The sequence below is a fragment of the Lonchura striata genome, chromosome 19, assembly GCF_050655825.1.
Source record: "Lonchura striata isolate lonStrDom1 chromosome 19, ASM5065582v1, whole genome shotgun sequence".
NCBI lineage: Eukaryota > Metazoa > Chordata > Aves > Passeriformes > Estrildidae > Lonchura > Lonchura striata.
This window is the reverse complement of record NC_140721.1, coordinates 7,744,847-7,762,939: the sequence shown is the minus strand read 5'-3', so window position 1 is coordinate 7,762,939 and position 18,093 is coordinate 7,744,847. Positions and strand designations below refer to the sequence as shown.

At 40.3% G+C, this 18,093-nt stretch overlaps 1 protein-coding gene across 2 annotated transcripts in view; it reads left to right on the top strand.

Moving 5' to 3' along the window:
* ANKFY1 (ankyrin repeat and FYVE domain containing 1) overlaps positions 1-18,093 on the top strand; it is a 32,052-nt gene that overhangs the window by 3,680 nt on the left and 10,279 nt on the right. Inside the window, exons 2-16 of one of the 2 annotated variants that reach the window (XM_021551058.4) lie at positions 1,050-1,242; positions 2,742-2,860; positions 5,173-5,308; positions 6,775-6,898; positions 8,072-8,221; positions 8,713-8,878; positions 10,921-11,125; positions 11,851-11,919; positions 12,647-12,846; positions 13,259-13,356; positions 13,741-13,966; positions 14,890-14,988; positions 15,358-15,511; positions 16,425-16,593; positions 17,769-17,887. In XM_021551058.4, the coding sequence (XP_021406733.1) occupies positions 1,050-1,242; positions 2,742-2,860; positions 5,173-5,308; positions 6,775-6,898; positions 8,072-8,221; positions 8,713-8,878; positions 10,921-11,125; positions 11,851-11,919; positions 12,647-12,846; positions 13,259-13,356; positions 13,741-13,966; positions 14,890-14,988; positions 15,358-15,511; positions 16,425-16,593; positions 17,769-17,887 (2,227 nt within the window). Of the gene's footprint in view, positions 1-1,049; positions 1,243-2,741; positions 2,861-3,124; positions 3,207-5,172; positions 5,309-6,774; positions 6,899-8,071; positions 8,222-8,712; positions 8,879-10,920; positions 11,126-11,850; positions 11,920-12,646; positions 12,847-13,258; positions 13,357-13,740; positions 13,967-14,889; positions 14,989-15,357; positions 15,512-16,424; positions 16,594-17,768; positions 17,888-18,093 lie in introns of those variants that run through there. The other variant, XM_085557555.1, reaches the window with a different exon arrangement.

The following is an 18,093-nucleotide window of genomic DNA, read 5'->3' as shown; positions in this document are numbered from 1 at the left end:
AAAGTCATTGAAATATAAATTCCTGGCTAGTAGGGAGTAATCTTGTAGGAACTTTCCCACCTAAAATCACTGTTTAGCATCCAAATGTATCCTCCCTGCCCCCTCTTGTTTTTGGACTGGTTTGGGATTTGGCCTTACTTGAAAAATCAACTTAATGATAGAGGGAAGATAACGAAGCACTCTGATTAATAGCAAACATACAGTTTTTGCAATTAATCCATAAATAAGCATTCATAAGTTGGATTGGTTTTAAATACCTGTACAGCAGTGAAGTGTAGAGTTTTTTCATAGAGGTGGTGTGGGTTAATTTACCTGACCATGTTTTGGAGTGACCAGTCAAGTGTGGTGGAAAAGTGGCTTCTGGAATGGGATGGAAATTCCTGTTAAAGGATCAGATTCCCATGTGCTGTTGTTTTGCTGATCCTGAACTGAAATAGCCAATATGGACTTGACTCTGTTTGTGCCTTACCAGTGGAGGAGTGTGCCAGTAGGAAGTAGTTTTACATACTTTTGACTGGCCTTTAGCATGTAGATTCTGGGGACAATCTGTTTTCCGCTCTGGCCATTTTTTGGGGAGTTTCTTAGCTGACAGGTTGAGGAGTTCTAAACAGGTCAGTTAAATACTCTGAGGTAGATATGGTGCTTTAGCATCTGTTCTAATGCTCACTTGTGGTTTAAGCATCAGCTGAAAAGTCAAACAGCATCTTTTAACTAGGCTGAAAAAAATGGGTAAGAACCAAAGACTTAGTTCTCTGCCCCACCATTCCCATAGAAATAGACTCCCATGGCTTTAGGAACTTTACAGCATTCCTGACCAAACAGAATTCAGAACTTTCTTTCTAAGTGGCTTTTATCACTGTGTTCATGCAAATGATACGAAATAGAAGGTTTAATTCTAGGGGTGAGATGCTCAGGTATTTGGAAGAGGAGAGACTCTCCTTGGCGTGTTGTAGTTAAACAAAGTGTGCAATCTGAGGGTGAAGGTACCTTCAGATGTCAAGCAGAGGTGTGCATATCTCAACCTTGGAGTAACACTGTGTGCCTTGCAGAGGAGGTGGCCAAGCTGGAAAAGCACCTGATGCTCCTCCGCCAGGAGTATGTGAAGCTGCAGAAGAAACTTGTTGATACAGAAAGGAGGTGCAATCTTCTGGCTGTTGAGGCCAACCAGGACAATGCCAGCGACACCTTCATCAGTCGGCTTCTCGCCATTGTAGCTGAACTCTACCAGCAGGAGCAGTACAGGTAAGGAATCCCCCTCTGGGAAAGGGGAATTACAGGAGCCTTTGGTTTTATTGACTGCACTAGGTCCTGGTCTTAGACAAGGAAAATTCTTTGCTGCCGGTTGTGAATAGAGTCCTGAGTTGCAGTTGTAGATGGAAGAGCTTGCTAAGGTTGTGGCATACTGAATCCAGTTCTTGCATTGAGAGCTCTAAGCAGAAGTTTGTCTCTCAGACAAGTTCAGAGAAAACTAACCATGATCACTGTCAGCAGCAAAGCTCACTTTGAAGAGAAGGAGTTTTGAACTGAACCATGCTTAGTTGATGGATTAATTGCACAATGTGTCTGGAAAAACCGTTCCTTTCTTGAAAGGCTTAGTCATAAAACATTTTCAATTCTGTATTCCTTTTGTGTGTGAAGATGCCTGAATAATTTTGCTTGTCTGGTTGTATTAGTGATATATGTGACCTAGTGATACACTGTATTTTTGAATCTCAGCACAAAATTATGGTTAATAGTTTCTTTTCCATAGGCACACTAAGGATCCCTTCCATATTCTAGATCCCTGAGCTGATTAAGTTCTGAGACTACTATGATATTTATCAATTTCTTTGCTGTTACTGAAAGCATTGCCAGTATAGTAAAGGAGTTTGTCATGTAAGGGAAAATCTATTTTAGTTAAAATTTCCTTGCACCAGCATCTCTTTGTGAGCCTCCCTGAGAAAAGGCTCTGCCTGCAAGAACTTACTGTAGCCTGCTGGGTAAAAGATTTGTCAGGTAGTATATGTCAGAAGAGTTGGAGCACTTAATTTCTGTTCAGTTTCTTGTCTTTATAGACATTGAATAGTTGTCTAAAAGGGCCTTCATATCACAGAATGAGAAAGGTAGCAGATCCCAGTGCAGGTTTCATTAAGTAACATCTCTGTGTTGTCCTGTAGTTTTTAGCAGTGCTTTGATTTGGAAAATAGTGTGGAAAGCACACCTACACAGAGCATTTGCAAGCCATGGGATTTCAGAATGAGCAGGGCAATTGGATAACCTGGTATAAAGGGTCAGGATGAAATGGGTGTTCTTGACAGCTGGTTTCCTGGGAACTGGGGCTTCTGCCTTGCACTCAGACTACTGTCAAACAACATTGTTCTCTTGCTGGTCTTGCCTGAAAGCACTGGTGCTCAGCTGACAGTATTAGTATGGACACTGTGACATAAATATTTAACTTCAAGACTGTTGGCTTTTTTTAACTTCTACAATAATTCTCTTGCTGTTTATTCTGAAATTGTTTAAAAAAAACAAACCAAACCAAGCACTTGAAATATGAATGACTCATTGCATTTCTCCCTAGAAAAATATGAATTGTCATTTGACAACATGTTCTACTTAACCAATTTTGTTTTAATGTCTCAAACAACTTGAACCTGAATGTGGATACCCAGACATAGATACTGTGGAGATGCTGAATCTATACATACCTACGTGCAGGAGAGGGCTGCATAATACATGTTTGTGCTTTTTTCTCCTCTCAGTGACCTGAAGATAAAGGTTGGGGACAAGCACATCCGTGCTCACAAATTTGTCTTGGCGGCACGCAGCGATACGTGGAGTCTTGCCAACCTTGCCTCAACTGAGGAGCTGGATCTGTCAGGTCAGTCACTGCTGAGTAATGTGATGCCTCAGTTGTCTTTAGGGTGTCTTGTGAAAGGGCCTGTTGGGAGAAGGTTACTTAAGTGCCTTTCAATCTCCTGCTGTCCACTAAAAGTGGTGCTTAATCTGTTGATTACCGAGCTCTGTCTCTGAAGAGTGGTAGTGAGCTTGTGAACTGGGTGCTAGTGGTAGTTAAATCAGTAACCTGCCTTCTTTCTCTTTAACAAACAGGGGTTGAGATTGGTGGCTTGTTTGTCTTTTCTAGAGTCAACTAAACATAATGAAAAACAAATCTATATGGAGGAGCTTGACTTCTTCCTTTTTGAGGAAGGACAGGGCTTTTTGAGGTAGTGTGCATAATTTCTCTGAAGCGTGTCATGGAAATACCTTGCTGCTTGTTAACATAGTGTGTGTGGGAAGTGAATGCAAGTACTGATGTGTTATTGAAATTGTTTGCTTTGGCACTTTAATACCTTTGTAAAACAGGTGAGGAAGACAAGTTTTCTAACAGACCATCTTCTACATGAGCGTTTTGTTCTGTTGTAGCTGTTCCTTGCATGTACTTACACTGGGCAGTGCTTCTGCAGATTGAACCTCTCTAAAGGCTTTTCTCTACTTAACAGTGTAGGAGAGCCTTATACAATTAATTCGTGAGCAGTAAAACCAGGTATGAAGTTAAGCAGGCTTGCTGACTGGCATGTTGAATATTAAGCATTGGCTTCACGTTCTGCACTTAATCTTATAGTGAATTCTTATAGTGAATTCTAAATGCAGACAATCTGGAAAGTAGCAAGTCACAGCAAGCTGGTTTTGTGGGACAGCATGGGCTTCCTTGGAACACGATTGGTGGATCTTTCTACAGCCACAAGAAAACAGATGCCAAAGAGTTTTGAAACTGAGTGCTGTGCTAACAAAAATTATTACTAAAAAGCTCTTACGTTAATTGTAGTGTCGTTACAAGTGGCAGTCCAAAGCATTTTTAGCTCCACATCTAAGCTAGTCTGAGAATCTCAAATGTAACTGCAGTCTTACATGTTTAACAATGCAAACACTGCTTAAATACATGCCAGTAAATGATACTTCGACTGTAAAATTGCATTATTGATTTTTTTAAAAAATTGATAAATGACACAAGGATTACCTAATGAAGTAGCTGGAGCAAGATACAAGCTGTTCCCCGCAGTTTGTTTTCTTAAGGGGTTCTCTTAAGAATTTGCAAGCTAAGATTGCCTGAATCTTATCTTCAGAATGCAGGCAGCATTTGAGATTGAGCACTCCTAGAGTTCTTGTAATCTGTAGAATTTTCTAACCTTTAAAAGAGTAGAAAGAGATGACCTCCTGTTCACTTATTGAGGGGGAGAAAATGCTCTTTTACCTCTGCCAAGGCAGAGCTGATAGTACATCTCAAGTAGGTTTTCTGATTGCTTTGAGTTTGGCTTGTCTTACTAAAACCTTGAGATTCCTTAGAGGCAGTCTGCATGCCAAGTACTTCTACTACTCTGCAGATAATCTGGGCCAAGCCTTCATCTAAAGGAGATAGTTTAGGATGGGTATTTTGGTGTCTTTAAAGTTTTTAATTCAAAATGTTTTTTTAAAGAACAAAACAGCTCAAAGTGAGGTTAATTTTTAAATGAATATTTCTCTTGTAGTTGATCTGATCTTCTGAAGTTTTTCTTATCCACATCCTTGTAAGATGGATTGTCATCTTAATTGTGAATGAGTGACAAAGGTCCTTGGTCACTGGGCTTGTGTAGTGTCCCATGGTGTGATTTCCTGTTTTTTTTCCCACTGTGTAAAAGCATCAGTTTGTGATCAGTCTTGTAAAGACCTGAAATCTAACCAGCTTCTTAAACTGGCTTTTTTTGCACTTCTAGAAATGGCTACCAGCAGTTTGAAGTGCTTTGTAATTATTACCAAAGTGTAACAAGGTGTAAGTACCTTTGTTGGAATGCAGCAGTTCATAACATATGGCTGTTAAATTAAAAAGGGGCTTTGTTCTTGTCAGGTGTGGATGTGCATTATGCCATATGTGAGGGACCAAGGACTTTATGAGGGCCCCTAAATATGCAACATCGGTGTAGCAGATAGATGTTACAGGGCTCCCTGCATTCTGCACAGTGTAAGAAGGTTTTCATGCTTGGTGCCAGCACTGTTATTCCTTTCAGTTTTGACATTTTGAACTAAGTACAGTTTCAAAACAAAACTATCTTTTTTTTTTTATAACTGTGACTTTAAAAAGTCAAAGGAATAGCAACTACTAGGATAGGTGATTGTTTTTAAGTATTTTATTAATCCTGTTGCTCCCTGTACCAGATGCTGACCCAGAGGTAACCATGGCAATGCTGCGGTGGATCTACACAGATGAACTTGAGCTAAGAGAAGATGATATCTTCCTGACAGAGCTCATGAAATTAGCTAATAAATTTCAGCTCCAGCTGCTTAGGGAAAGGTGAGTCTTGGTAAATCTACTTGAACTCTTAAATCTTGTTTGAACAGAAATAAGATGATGGCTGCTGGCAATAGGATAAAATTATGCTTTTTCAAAGCCTTGAGCTTTTAATAATACAGCATGTAATTTAGTTTATCAGGGGAGATAAAGCATTGCTCTAGACTTAAACTGTAGCAGACTTCTCATAGGTTTTATGTTTACTTTTCAATTCTTCTCCCTGAAGAAGAAGCCAAACTAATAACCCTAATCTGGTGTGGAGGAGATCAATAGGATGGTATTAGGTTCAGGAGAGTTGCAAGAAAGGAATTGTTAGAGAATGCTAGGAAGGATCCATGGCAGTTAATTTGCAGTATTAAAGTAGCACAGGTGAAATGTTTGCAACTTCTGTGTATTTCGTGCAACCTTTCTTTAGACATAAGGTTAATGTAACAGTAGGATGTTGTCCCATTCTGAGACTATGATTACACTGTGGCACTAAGGGTTAGTGCTACGTTGAACTCTTTAGAGTCTTCTAAACCATTTAGAGTTAGTGAGAAGCCTGAAAGTACAAATTGAAATCTCATCAAGTTTTGTACAACTTCAAAGCCTTCAATTTAGTCAAAGAATCCTTTGACAGAACAATCCTTTGCCCAAGGGATGTCTGTGGCAGTACATGACATTCATAAGCTGTGATTTGTATGGCTTCAATGTGAAGTAACTAAATTGCTTTCAAGTGATCTGACCAGAGAAGATGAAATCTGTAAGGCCAAGGCTAAAACTGCTTCAAGCCTTGTACCAGCCTGAAAGCTGCCCTAATGTTGTACTGTGAACTTAGCAGTTGTCTGGTCACAGTAGTCCAGTGACAGGTCCATGTGTAGGATGCCATTCATAATTATGAGATGTTTTTGTAGGTATAGAATCATTGAATAATGGAATTGTTTAGGTTAGAGAAGACCACTAATATAGAGTGAACAACAGCCCAGCACTGCCAAGTCCATCATTAGCTGTATCCCCAGGTGCCTCATCTACACATCTGCTAATTCCCTGCAGGGATGGTGACCCCACCCCTGCCCCAGGCAGCCTGTGCCAGTGCCTGTCTATCCTGTCAATGGGGACATTTTTCCTAATATCCAACTTCAGCAACCCCTACTTGTGACCACTGTAATACATCTTCCCTGCTTCATAGCAGTGAATGAACTGCAGTTCGTGCCCTTGGGAGAATTGGGATGGATTCTACTTGCAGACTCCTGCAGTGTGGTGTTATCATGGAGCCTTGGCTAGGTGGATTCTGATAAGTCTGCTCTTAGGGGAGGTGTCTTCTAGGGCTGCTGATGGAAGTATGTTTATACAGTTCAGCCTTTAGTAAAACAAGTCCATGCCATATTTTACCAGCATCTATGAAAGTGTGTTAGGACTCTGTTACAGCATGGGAGAGTGATTAAGTAAAGCTTTTTGATTACTGACCAGTGGCTCTCCTGTTTTGACAGGTGTGAAAAAGGAGTGATGTCACTCGTTAATGTCAGGAACTGCATCCGTTTCTATCAGACTGCTGAGGAGCTCAGTGCCAGCACGCTCCTCAACTACTGTGCTGAGATCATTGCTAGCCACTGGGTGAGTCCTGGCACGAGGAAGCAAGATGAGAAATGTTTGCACATTGTAGAAACTCAGTGGTAGAATTTTGCTTACCTTACCACACTGTCTAACCTCTGTTAGTTGGTCAGTTGTCTTGAGAATGTCTTGGTGGGGGGGAATCACTTCTACCCAAAAACTTGTTCTGTTCATTGGAAATATTTCACTGTACAAAATGTCTTAGTTTCTTAAACATGAGGAAGATAGAAGGGACTGTCTCCTAATAAACAAGAGGGTTATTTGTCAAATCTGAGGTCCAAAGTGTTTACATGTTCATCCATAGTTGGTCTCTGTCTCTACAGATCACAAATCCCAGGCCTGCTTTTACTTCTAAAAATAGTTCATGGAAGCCAGGGCAGTTTATCTTCTGTAATGGAGAGAGAGGCAGGCAGTCTTGCAACCAGCTTGGAAGTTTCACTTTCTCTGATCTCTTATTTTGAAGGATGTTTGATTAACTGAGTAATGAATTAGCCTTTAAAATGAGACTTGTCAACAGGAGACTTTGAGGGGGGCGTTACGTTATTCTGAATCTAAAATGCATACTCTAGATGTGGAGGTTTCTTTCCTTGGCTAATTCTAAGGCAGAGGGAAGTGTTTTGATATGTTAATACATAAAAAAGATTATATGTGAACCTGTGGGTCAGCAGTTTCAACTCTTGACTTTCTTCTTGACTCTTAACTTTTGATGCTTACCTCTACCTGGAAATGAAGTTGCTTCTGTTCAGTCAAGTGAGCACTAACTCAGACCTAAGATACTTTTATTTCTAAGCTTCTGTTTACTTTTATTCATAATTTTATGAATCAGTCTTCAATTGTTGTAGGACTTTTTCAGTGTTAAGAATAAGTTAGTAGAGGATTATTTTAAAGACTAGATGTTAATCTAGTAGCATTAAAATGCTACTTTTCCATGTCTGTAGACAAAAAGGAATAAAAATTTCACTAACTGATCTTGAAATTGAAATGAAAGATTTAAAACTTCCGGATTGTTTCTTCCTAATCTTAAAAGACTATATGGGATTGTTCTTGCCAAAATGTTATCAAAATTGAACTTTTAACTGAACTTGTTTTGTGAACTTCAGAATTACATTGTGCAATGCCTTGTCCATAAATAAAACAGGAGTGTTGCTTACCCTTCTCTTTTTTAATTACTCCTAGGATGACTTGCGAAAAGAAGACTTCAGCAGCATGAGTGCTCAGCTATTGTATAAAATGTTCAAGTCAAAGACAGAATATCCCTTGCATAAGGCCATTAAAGTTGAGAGAGAAGATGTAGTCTTTTTGTATCTTATTGAAATGGATTCTCAGGTATAGTGAGATTGACTTGATCTATCTAGAATTTGATGTTTCAAATAATTAGTTCCTAAGTACCAATCTGAACCTTGTTAGTGATTTTTGTCACTAATTCTTATTTGCATGTTTAGCATTGCCACAGCTACTTCTGTGTCTGTAATGGAGATCAATCTAGCAGTAGCTACATGAGGACATAATGTAGAAGTGATTCATAATGCATAAAACATCTTGCATGCAGCGGAATATATCTAATAAAATCCATTACCTGATATTGCTATGCCCATTTAAAGCTGGGTAGATTATATAATAGACAACTTTCCTGCTTCATGATAGTTCAGTAAAAATAATTTCCTTGAACAGCTTTTCTGTTGAAAGCTGAAGTAACAGGTCTTTGTTGTGCTTGGATGAAAACTCCAAACAAGTAGCAAATAAATTGTCCCCCAACAAAGGGGAGGGAATAATTATTCAAATACTTTTAATGTCACTTGGCTGTGTTTGTGTTGTAGCTTCCTGGGAAGCTCAATGAATTGGATCACAATGGAGATCTTGCTCTGGATCTAGCCCTGGCCCAAAGGTTGGAGAGTATTGCAACTACACTGGTCAACTACAAGGCTGATGTAGACAGGGCAGACAAGAGAGGCTGGAGTCTGCTCCATAAAGCCATCCAGAGAGGTAAGGAGATGGGATATGAAGCTCTGTTAATTTCCAGTTGTTCCCAGTGTGCAATACATATTTCAAAGTCTATTCCTGTGTCATGTTGCAGTTGACATTGCAGTTATAAAATTGTAGTGAAGTATGAACTTTGTCCTGTTTTTTTTCTTTTTTTTTTCTTTTTTTTTTTTTAACATAAAAGCAAACAGACTATTATTTGAGATCTGAGAGCCAGTCTGCTGGCTGGGGAAATTTATGCTGTGCGATATCCAGGTGCAGTCTACTATAACACTGCCTGCTAAAAGAAGAAATACAGGGAGACACTGGGAATATTCTAGTTTGACAGTATTATTTCTGACAAATAGTTGAATTGAGCAACACAACGTAAGGGTCACAAAGATGAAGTCTTCCTAGACTTGAGTTGAAGGCAGCATATGCTTTTTTGAGATGTGGTTAACAGTAAGGGTCCTCTCTACTGCACAGCAGATTCAGAAGAGGAAAATCTGACTGAAAGATGAGTAGCAACTGGAGGTACCTCTGTCCAGCCTAAATATTTTCAAAGCTCTAGTGCAGTTATCAGAGTGGAGTCTGAGTACAACTACATGATTATATTGAGCTGTTCTCCACCTTAGAGTGGAAAATGCATCTTATGAGAATTGGAGCACAGCAGGTTCTGGTTGCCATGGCCACAGTACTCTGAAGGCTTTGGATCAGCAGCATCTTGGCCTGTGGTCAAAGTGTGGTGAAGATCTGCAGCAAGCACCTTGTGCTGCTTGTTATTTCTGCAATGTCTTTGGCAGCTCTGTTCCAGAAAGTTTATTTCTAGCACCAAACTGTCTTGGACCCCTAGAAGTAAAGGAAGAACTGGGAGCTGTATTTTAAGCTCACAAAATTTGAATTAATCTCCTACATGTCTAAACAGGGCAATACTGGCATCTGATCCTGTGAGTGAGACTTCAGCTGCAGGAGTAGGAGACATTGTAGGCATAGGTCAGTGTGTGATGGCTGCAGCCCTATAAAACACTGGATTTTCAGCAGGCTGCTCTTCATTCTTAATGCTGGCATTTGTCTTTAGTTCTAATATCTGCTTTCAGGCTGAGATAGAGCTCTGAGAATGAATGCTTGCTTTCCAGTAACCACAGCTTCAGTGAATTAATCACAGTTAACAATCACATGTTCTGGAAATGGAGCTAAAGCAAATTGTCTGCACTTGCCACATGATCCTTACTACTTATGATCACTGAAAAGTGGGGGAATGTCTGATATGGAAATCAGAAAATAGGACTTCTGTTTTTGTTGGCAGAGATAATCCAGCACTATAGATTGAAACACTGTTCTTTGTTCTCCAGTCTTGCATTGAGGCCATGCAAAATGTGAATATGTCTGTGCAAAGTAGCTTTGAAGTTAGAAGGGCAGCTGGTATTTTCCTGAAGTTATTCTTTGCATTGTTGTTTCAAGTTCAAAGTTTCATGTGTCTTAGTGGGTTTAAGTTTGGCCTCCTGAGAAGCTCTCAAGAAGGAGTTCTTGGGAATGCTGTGCATGGTGGGTCTGCACTGCTAAAGCCCTTACCCTTATATATACTAGGGCCTGAATTTCTAAGAGCAAAGGCAGTGTTATTACATGTTTATGTAGTAAGACTCAACAGACTGACTTTAACTGGAAACTTTTGACTAGTGCCTTGGAACAGTACCTTTTGTTCAAAAAATACCTGTATGTTTAGTGTCACAATTTGTCCAATGTTTTATTATGCAGCAATGGATTTATCTTGATAGAGGAATGAGCAAAGTCAGTGTCTCTATAACAATAAGCTGGTGTGAGAACATGAGTCACAGGTAACCTATGAGCAAAACAGCTTTTCCAAGGGCTTGTTGTGAAATATCTTCATCCTGAATTTGCTGTGAAGGATAGTTGAAGTTGCCTCTTGCTGAGGCATTCTAGGAGCAGATACTTGTGTTGGAATGAATGTATGGTATGGAGTGAAGTCATGTGTACCCATTTCCTGGAGTATAAAATATATAGGCTACATATATCCATCAATAACTATGGGTTTTTTTTCACAAAAGGAGATAAATTTGCTGCAAACTTTCTCATTAAAAATGGTGCCCGTGTGAATGCTGCTACGCTGGGAGAGCAGGAGACTCCTCTGCACCTCGTGGCATCCTACAGCCCCAAGAAGCACTCACCAGATGTCATGGCAGAGATGGCACAGATTGCACAGTCCCTCCTGCAGGCAGGAGCCAATCCAAACATGCAAGACAGCAAAGGCAGGTAAATACTGGGGGAAGTAAAGTGCTGCCAGTGGAACAGACAATGCTGTGGTGATCAGATGCAACCTCCTAAGAACCTGTTCAGGTCTTTCAGCTGATGCTGGAAGCAGGAATTCATTTACCCAATTTGAGACCTCTTGGTAGCACTCAAAGTAGAAAGCTGTACAGGCTGAATGGTACCCTGTCATGGGCAATTAAACATAGCCCAGCTACAGAAAGCTGGGGTGAGTTGAGTGTTAGAACACAGGGCACACAGTTAAATTGCCTTTATTGAATCACAGAATGGTAAAAGCTAGCTAAGATGACAAATAGTATACCTGAAGCTGTCAGGGAAACCAAAATGTTCTCAAAAAATGCCAGTTTCTGCTGTGTGTTTATCTGAAGTGTAGGGCCTGTAAGCTTTTTCACAGGCTAGGTTAGGCTGGCAAGCAAGTTCATAAAACAAGATAGAAGACATGGAATGTATCAGCTGCACAGTTTTGACAGGTGAAGCTATGGTGGTTCTTCCTTTAAAGTTACTTCTTATATTAATGAGTTCCTTACTACCAAATTAATTGGAGTCATGTTCACTACAAGTTTAGATTTCTCTTTCTTTTAAGGGCTTGTGGCCTTCTCCTTTAAGGAGAGATGAAAGCCTGTAGTTCTCTAGGGGCACGTTGGTGACTGGGGTCAAAGTCTGAAGTGTCTCACTTATTCCTGCTGTAATTGTTCTTACTCCAATTACAGGACCCCCTTACATGTGTCCATTGTGGTCAGGAATGAGCCTGTGTTCAGCCAGCTCCTGCAGTGCAAGCAGTAAGTCTCACATGAATGTAAAATGCACTAAGGTTACCTTGTACAGTGAAAATGTGAAAACTGGTTTAACAACTCTTCTATGCCTTTTTGCCTTTTAATAAGACTAGTAATAACTTGGGATGCAAAAGTGTAAAGGCTTTGCATTAGTGATGATGCTAAAACCATATCAGCAGCCATGTAAGTTTTTGCCCTGCTGTAAAGAAGCAGCAAACTGCATCTCTGTGTTTTTCAAAGAGACTGAAATAATTCCAGAGGTGAAGGTTGATTTGTAGTGGAGCTAGAAGGATAATAACACTCTTGAAATATCTCAGTATATTCTTGAGTTCAACTTGGGTTCTGCCTAGAGGTGACTTCTGAGGGTGGTGAAGCAGAAGACTTCATTTGACTCAGTTTCATTGCAGCTGAATTTGCAGTTCTTATACATGGCTTACTCAAGGGAATTTGCCTTTTTGTTACACTTAGCGGGAGTCCAAATCTACCAGGGATTCTACACTTCCCTAGGAACAATGAGCTTGAATCTAGTAGTCACTAGAAGGTGCTGTGCTTTTTTCAGAGTATTCAAAAATTCTCTGAAGTAACTGGAGCTACAGTAGGCTTCTTGGCAAGCAAAAGTTGTCAGAGAGGTATGAGATTAACTAGTACAGCTGTTCAGACATTTGGAACTTCACCTGAGTTGGGGAACCACTTTTTAAGGTATAAATTGGGGGACACTAATTTTTATTTTTAGATTAGACTTGGAGCTGAAGGATCATGAAGGAAGCACAGCTCTGTGGCTTGCAGTCCAGTACATCACTGTATCATCTGATCAGTCTGTGAACCCTTTTGAGGATGCCCCTGTTGTGAATGGAACCTCATTTGATGAGAACAGTTTTGCAGCAAGATTGATCCAGCGAGGCAGCAATACAGATGCTCCAGACACAGTAACAGGTAAGTCAGAGGTTTGTATTTCATTGTAGGCAGAAGTCTTGTGTATTAATTGCTTAATGCTGACTGCACTTGGAGGAGCTGCATGAGGTTTCAGCAGCAATTGCTCCTTAATAAATACTAGGTGGTAGTTGCTTTACCCAGAACTGGTGCACTGACAAGCTGAGATGGATTTACAGGAAGTGACAGAAAATCTGGGCTCAGTGCCAGGTTCTAATACCCTCTTTACTGTTTCGAGATGTGTAATCACTAAATGGAAGTGATGTGAAAGTTGGAAGGGGGCTACTAGTAACCTTAGTACCAAGGGTTTCCCTTGTTGACTTCAAGGTGTAATGTAAGGTAGTGGGGAAGGTGTTAGCACACTTGTTAGTATCAAAGTGTGGTTGGAATAACAGTGTTCTTGGTTTTTCTTTAGGAAACTGCTTGCTTCAGAGAGCAGCTGGTGCAGGAAATGAGGCAGCTTCTCTCTTCCTAGCAACTCATGGAGCAAAAGTCAACCACCAAAACAAATGGGTAAAAGCAGAAACTTAGTCTGAAAGTTTCCTTGCTTCTCTTCAAAATTTGATAGCAGAGATCTTTAATTGCTAAACCATAGCTTAAAGCAAGTTGGAACACTTGGTGAACCTTTGCATATATTCAGGTATTTACTAGTGACCACTTGCATTCTTGTGGCACTGTTCTTGCAGAATCACCAGTTGCTAACATTCTTTTAGCACTTATCTCAGTAGTTGGTGTAATAAAATCCTTAGTGAAAGCTAACTCATGTAGTTTGGAACTCCTGAGGAGCTTCAGCCACTAGGAGTGAAACTCTTCACACTAGCTCTTGTAGTTTTAATAGTATAAAAGCTGCTTCTCTTCATGTCTCAAGCTGTTAACCCAGCACCTTGTTTATTAAAGGGAGAAACCCCACTGCACACAGCCTGCAGGCATGGCCTAGCAAACCTGACAGCAGAACTCCTTCAGCAAGGAGCCAATCCCAACATCCAGACAGCAGAAGCAGTGCTTGGGCAGAAGGATGCACCTGCTCCTCCATCAGCAGAGAACGTTCATCTGCAAACTCCCCTTCACATGGCTATTGCTTACAATCACCCAGATGTGGTGTCAGTCATCCTAGAACAAAAAGGTAGGTGTCCAGACTGTTGATGCTGCAGTGAATTGCTGTTTTGACAAATTACTAAGAAAGCATATCTTCCTGCAAACAGTATTTAAGTATAAAAATTATTAAGACTGGCTAACTAGTCTTAAATTATCTGCTTGTTAAAATAAGAAAATTATTTTGGCTGTTTGTAAATTCTTCATTGTAGGTAATGGGCTTCAACAGTTAGTCTTGGGTTCTGTTACAACTGAGATAACTTCAAAGCATTTGCTTCAGGTGAATGCTAGAAGCAATTTTGGATAAAGGCATTTTAATGTGGTGAGACTTCTGCCTCCCTCAACTCCTTAGTAAGAGGACTTTATACAGAGCAATGCTGGTATTATAGTAGAGTTGAGACTTGAGTGCTCAAATACCAGCAGATGAGTTCATTAAATGCTACTGGTCAGCTTCTTTCTAGCAGCAGGAAGGGAATTTGACAGCTGAAGCAGGGCCAATTTTGTCTTCTGCCATAAGTAGGATTTAGAAGGAAGTAGGTAAACTGGAGTAAATATTGCCCATCCTAGGTAAATATTGCCCATCCCAGGTGATGAACTGGGGTAAATATTACCCATCCCAGGCTCCACCATACTGTGGAGCCTCCACTCTTTGCTCTCAGAGTTTTGTATATGCCACCCTCTTTGGAGTTGCAGCTAGAAAGAAACAGGTTAAGCCACTTAGCTAGAAAATTGATTTTTTTCTTGGTATATGTATTAAGATCAGTCAGTAGGGGCAATACAGTCTGAATCCTAGGCAGTGTCACATCAGGGAAGCTGAAGGTACTTTGCTCAGATCTTACAAACTGACTGCTAAAGGAACAGCCTAGCACAGAATGAGACATTGCTGCTACAGCTTTCAGTGTGTGACTGCAGGTCAAGTACAAGAATGCCCTAATTCCTTGTGCTTTCTTGTAGCTAATGCTCTTCATGCTACCAACAATTTGCAAATTATTCCTGACTTTAGTCTAAAGGACTCGAGGGACCAGACTGTGCTGGGATTGGCTCTTTGGACAGGTATGTGCCTTCAGGATGTGAAACTATGATGCGAACAGGATTTTCTTAAAGATAAAACAGCTGGTGTGTGTTCATGTTGTGGCTTGTGCTGCTGGGGAGGAGTTGTCAAGGAGAGCTTTAGATGGTTCTTCATATTTTAAAATTAGTGTTCACATGTGACTTAGTGAAAGATTTCTAGTCCTACAGCTTCTGCCCAGAACTGTACTTGCACTTTAGTGGAATCCTTCCTGTGTGAACTCCCTGGTAGTTTTCATATCAGATGTAAACTATTAATCATATTGTCTGTGCACGTTAACTTTGTTCTATTAGTCTCAGTTCGTCTGTTTTGTAGAACTGAAGGTAAAATACTAATGAGCTTGTTCTGTTCAGGGATGCACACAATAGCAGCTCAGCTGCTTGGATCTGGGGCATCCATCAATGACACCATGTCAGATGGACAGACACTCCTACACATGGCAATCCAGAGACAGGACAGTAAGAGTGCCCTCTTCCTGCTGGAACACCAGGCAGATATAAATGTCAGGTAAGATCCTAACTGATACAACTCTCACTGTATATGTATCTAGGAGCAGGTGGTGGCTGCCTTTGTAAAATGGTTTGAGATTTGTTTCAGATTGTGGTTTACACCTAGTTATGTGTTTGGCAATGTTTTCTGACACTATTTATCGCTGAGGGGTTACATGTGTTAACTTGGACCTAGGCATAGCTCCCTTCATCAGTACCTCCTCTTGGGGCTGCTGCAGGAGGTGCCACTTGATTCTAGGTAAAACAGCTTCCTTTGTAGCAGACTGAAGTCCTTGAGGCGCTGAAACTTCTATTGTCTCATCCATTTGCCAGCTTGTTAGAACTGCATGTTTGCTACCATCCAAAATAATTAGATACAGATCCAGCAACAGGGGTCTGATAATCTTGCCTTCTCAGTATCTCCTGAACAACTTAACATTAGACTTAACAGAACATTTGTCTGCTTACATGACTGACAGGCTATCTGTTAAATTTGGCAAGCTGTACTGTAATGAATGTCATGAGTACAAACTGCCTAATGCTGCTGTTTAATTCTAACTTCAAGTTTTTAACAGTTGGTATTTGACTGTTGCTTGAATTGTTGCCACATTGGAGACAAAGCTGTTTGCTTCTGTGGCTGCAGGCTGGCTCAGAAGGAACTCTGTTCAAATAATGGCTGCACTGAAGGAATTGAATGTTTCTGAGCTAAGAACACTAACTTGATTTTCCAACTGTAGATCTCAATCACTTTGTAAAAGTGAAGGGAAGAAGAAAGGTAGACTAGAGAGCTGTGGTGAAATACGTGGTGTGTTTGTGATGGTCTTACCACAGCAAAAATACATACGACAGGAGTTAATTCTTGCTTTGCCAATAAAGTGCTGTCACTGAGCTTTATAATACATCTGTAACACTTGGAAGTGTCCCTGCTGCAGGACCCAGGATGGACAGACAGCCCTACAGCTGGCCATCCAAAACCAGCTCCCACTCGTGGTGGATGCCATTTGTACCAGGGGAGCCGACATGTCTGTGCCAGATGAGAAAGGAAATCCTCCCTTATGGCTCGCCCTGGAAAACAACCTGGAAGACATTGCATCAACTCTGGTAAGACTGTCACTTGGCTTTAGTTTCAATTTCGTTCATCTTCCTAGCAGCAAAAGGATTCATTAGCAAAAGCAAACTCAATGCATGAAGAGAAAAACCAGTCCAATATTATTAATTTCTGGAGGTCATTTCTTCACCAGAAATTCCTATTTACTGCAGGAATCTTAAAAATACTATAGTCTGCATAGCCAAATATCTTGTAGCCACTTTAATTAAAATATGTATTCTATATGTATTCTACTGTCTGGATTCTTGATTTGGGAGAAGTAAGGATCTGCTTAGACTGGTCTATAGCATATATAACTTGTGTAATGATAAGCTTTCTGAATAAAACTGAATATTCATTTTATGCTTTAGTGTATGTGCTGCTTTTTATTGTATCTTAAAACTGAGCCAAGAAGGCCTTTAAAGGCTTATGTTTACTTTAAAGACTCTTTACTTTCAGGCATGGGTGATACAGCAGGATATTTCCTAGGAGACACAAGTAGACCTCCTTGTGTCTTTTTCCTAATGAAGTTACTTAAAAGCTTTGTCCAGTTGTCTGCTTGAGACAGCTATTTAAAAACTCTGCTAGTGACATGAGAAATACATTTTGTAAATGTTCTTGACTGTTCTTGTAAATGTTCTTGACTGTTCACTCTTAACTACTCATCCTTAAACCTTGTCAATAGTTTGTCAAGTGGAGTAGAACAAGTGTTAAGTGCCACATTGCTCAAGTATGTAGCTCTCTAGTTGAAGAATACAAATATTAGCAACACTGCTCCTGGAAAAAAAGCTCTCTGTTTAGCTGAATGTCTAAGAAAGCAGGTAACTGGGCCAGACCTTCAAAGGCAACATCTGCTGATGCTGCTTGATTTACTGTAGGTGCTTGTCATTGCTGAAAGTGAGGTAACTAGTCCAACCTGCTTTAGATCTGTCTATCAAAGTATATGGACAAATATTTGAATTGTTAATAAATACCACCTAATTAAGGATTATACAGTAAACTAATAAAGTATTGGTCTGGAAGACTTTAGAGTAGCTTCCTGAAATTCAGGGACTGTCACAAGAATAGACAAGGAGGGCATCTCAAGTTTTACCTCCTGGAGATAATGTTCCAGAAACATTAGTCAGGAACTATAGTAGGAGCCTGTTGAAAAAAAACCTTCGTTGTGTCATTGGGCTTCTCTTTCCAGGTTAGGCATGGCTGTGATGCAACGTGCTGGGGGTCAGGACCAAGTGGCTGCTCACAAACCCTTCTCCACAGAGCAATTGATGAGAACAGTGAACAGATTGCTTGCTTCCTGATCCGCAGGTCAGACCCCTTCCCAAATACAAACTTTCTAACATGTACGTAGGGCTGTCCCTGGCATAAATTAATTGAATGCTCTCTTAAATCAGTAACTATGTGCTTCCTTATACTTTTTCTGGGTGGGTGACACTTAGGGAATTCTGACCAATCCTAAAGACACATTCTGTTATCTATAATAGCATCATGTTCTTGATGACAAGTCAAACCAA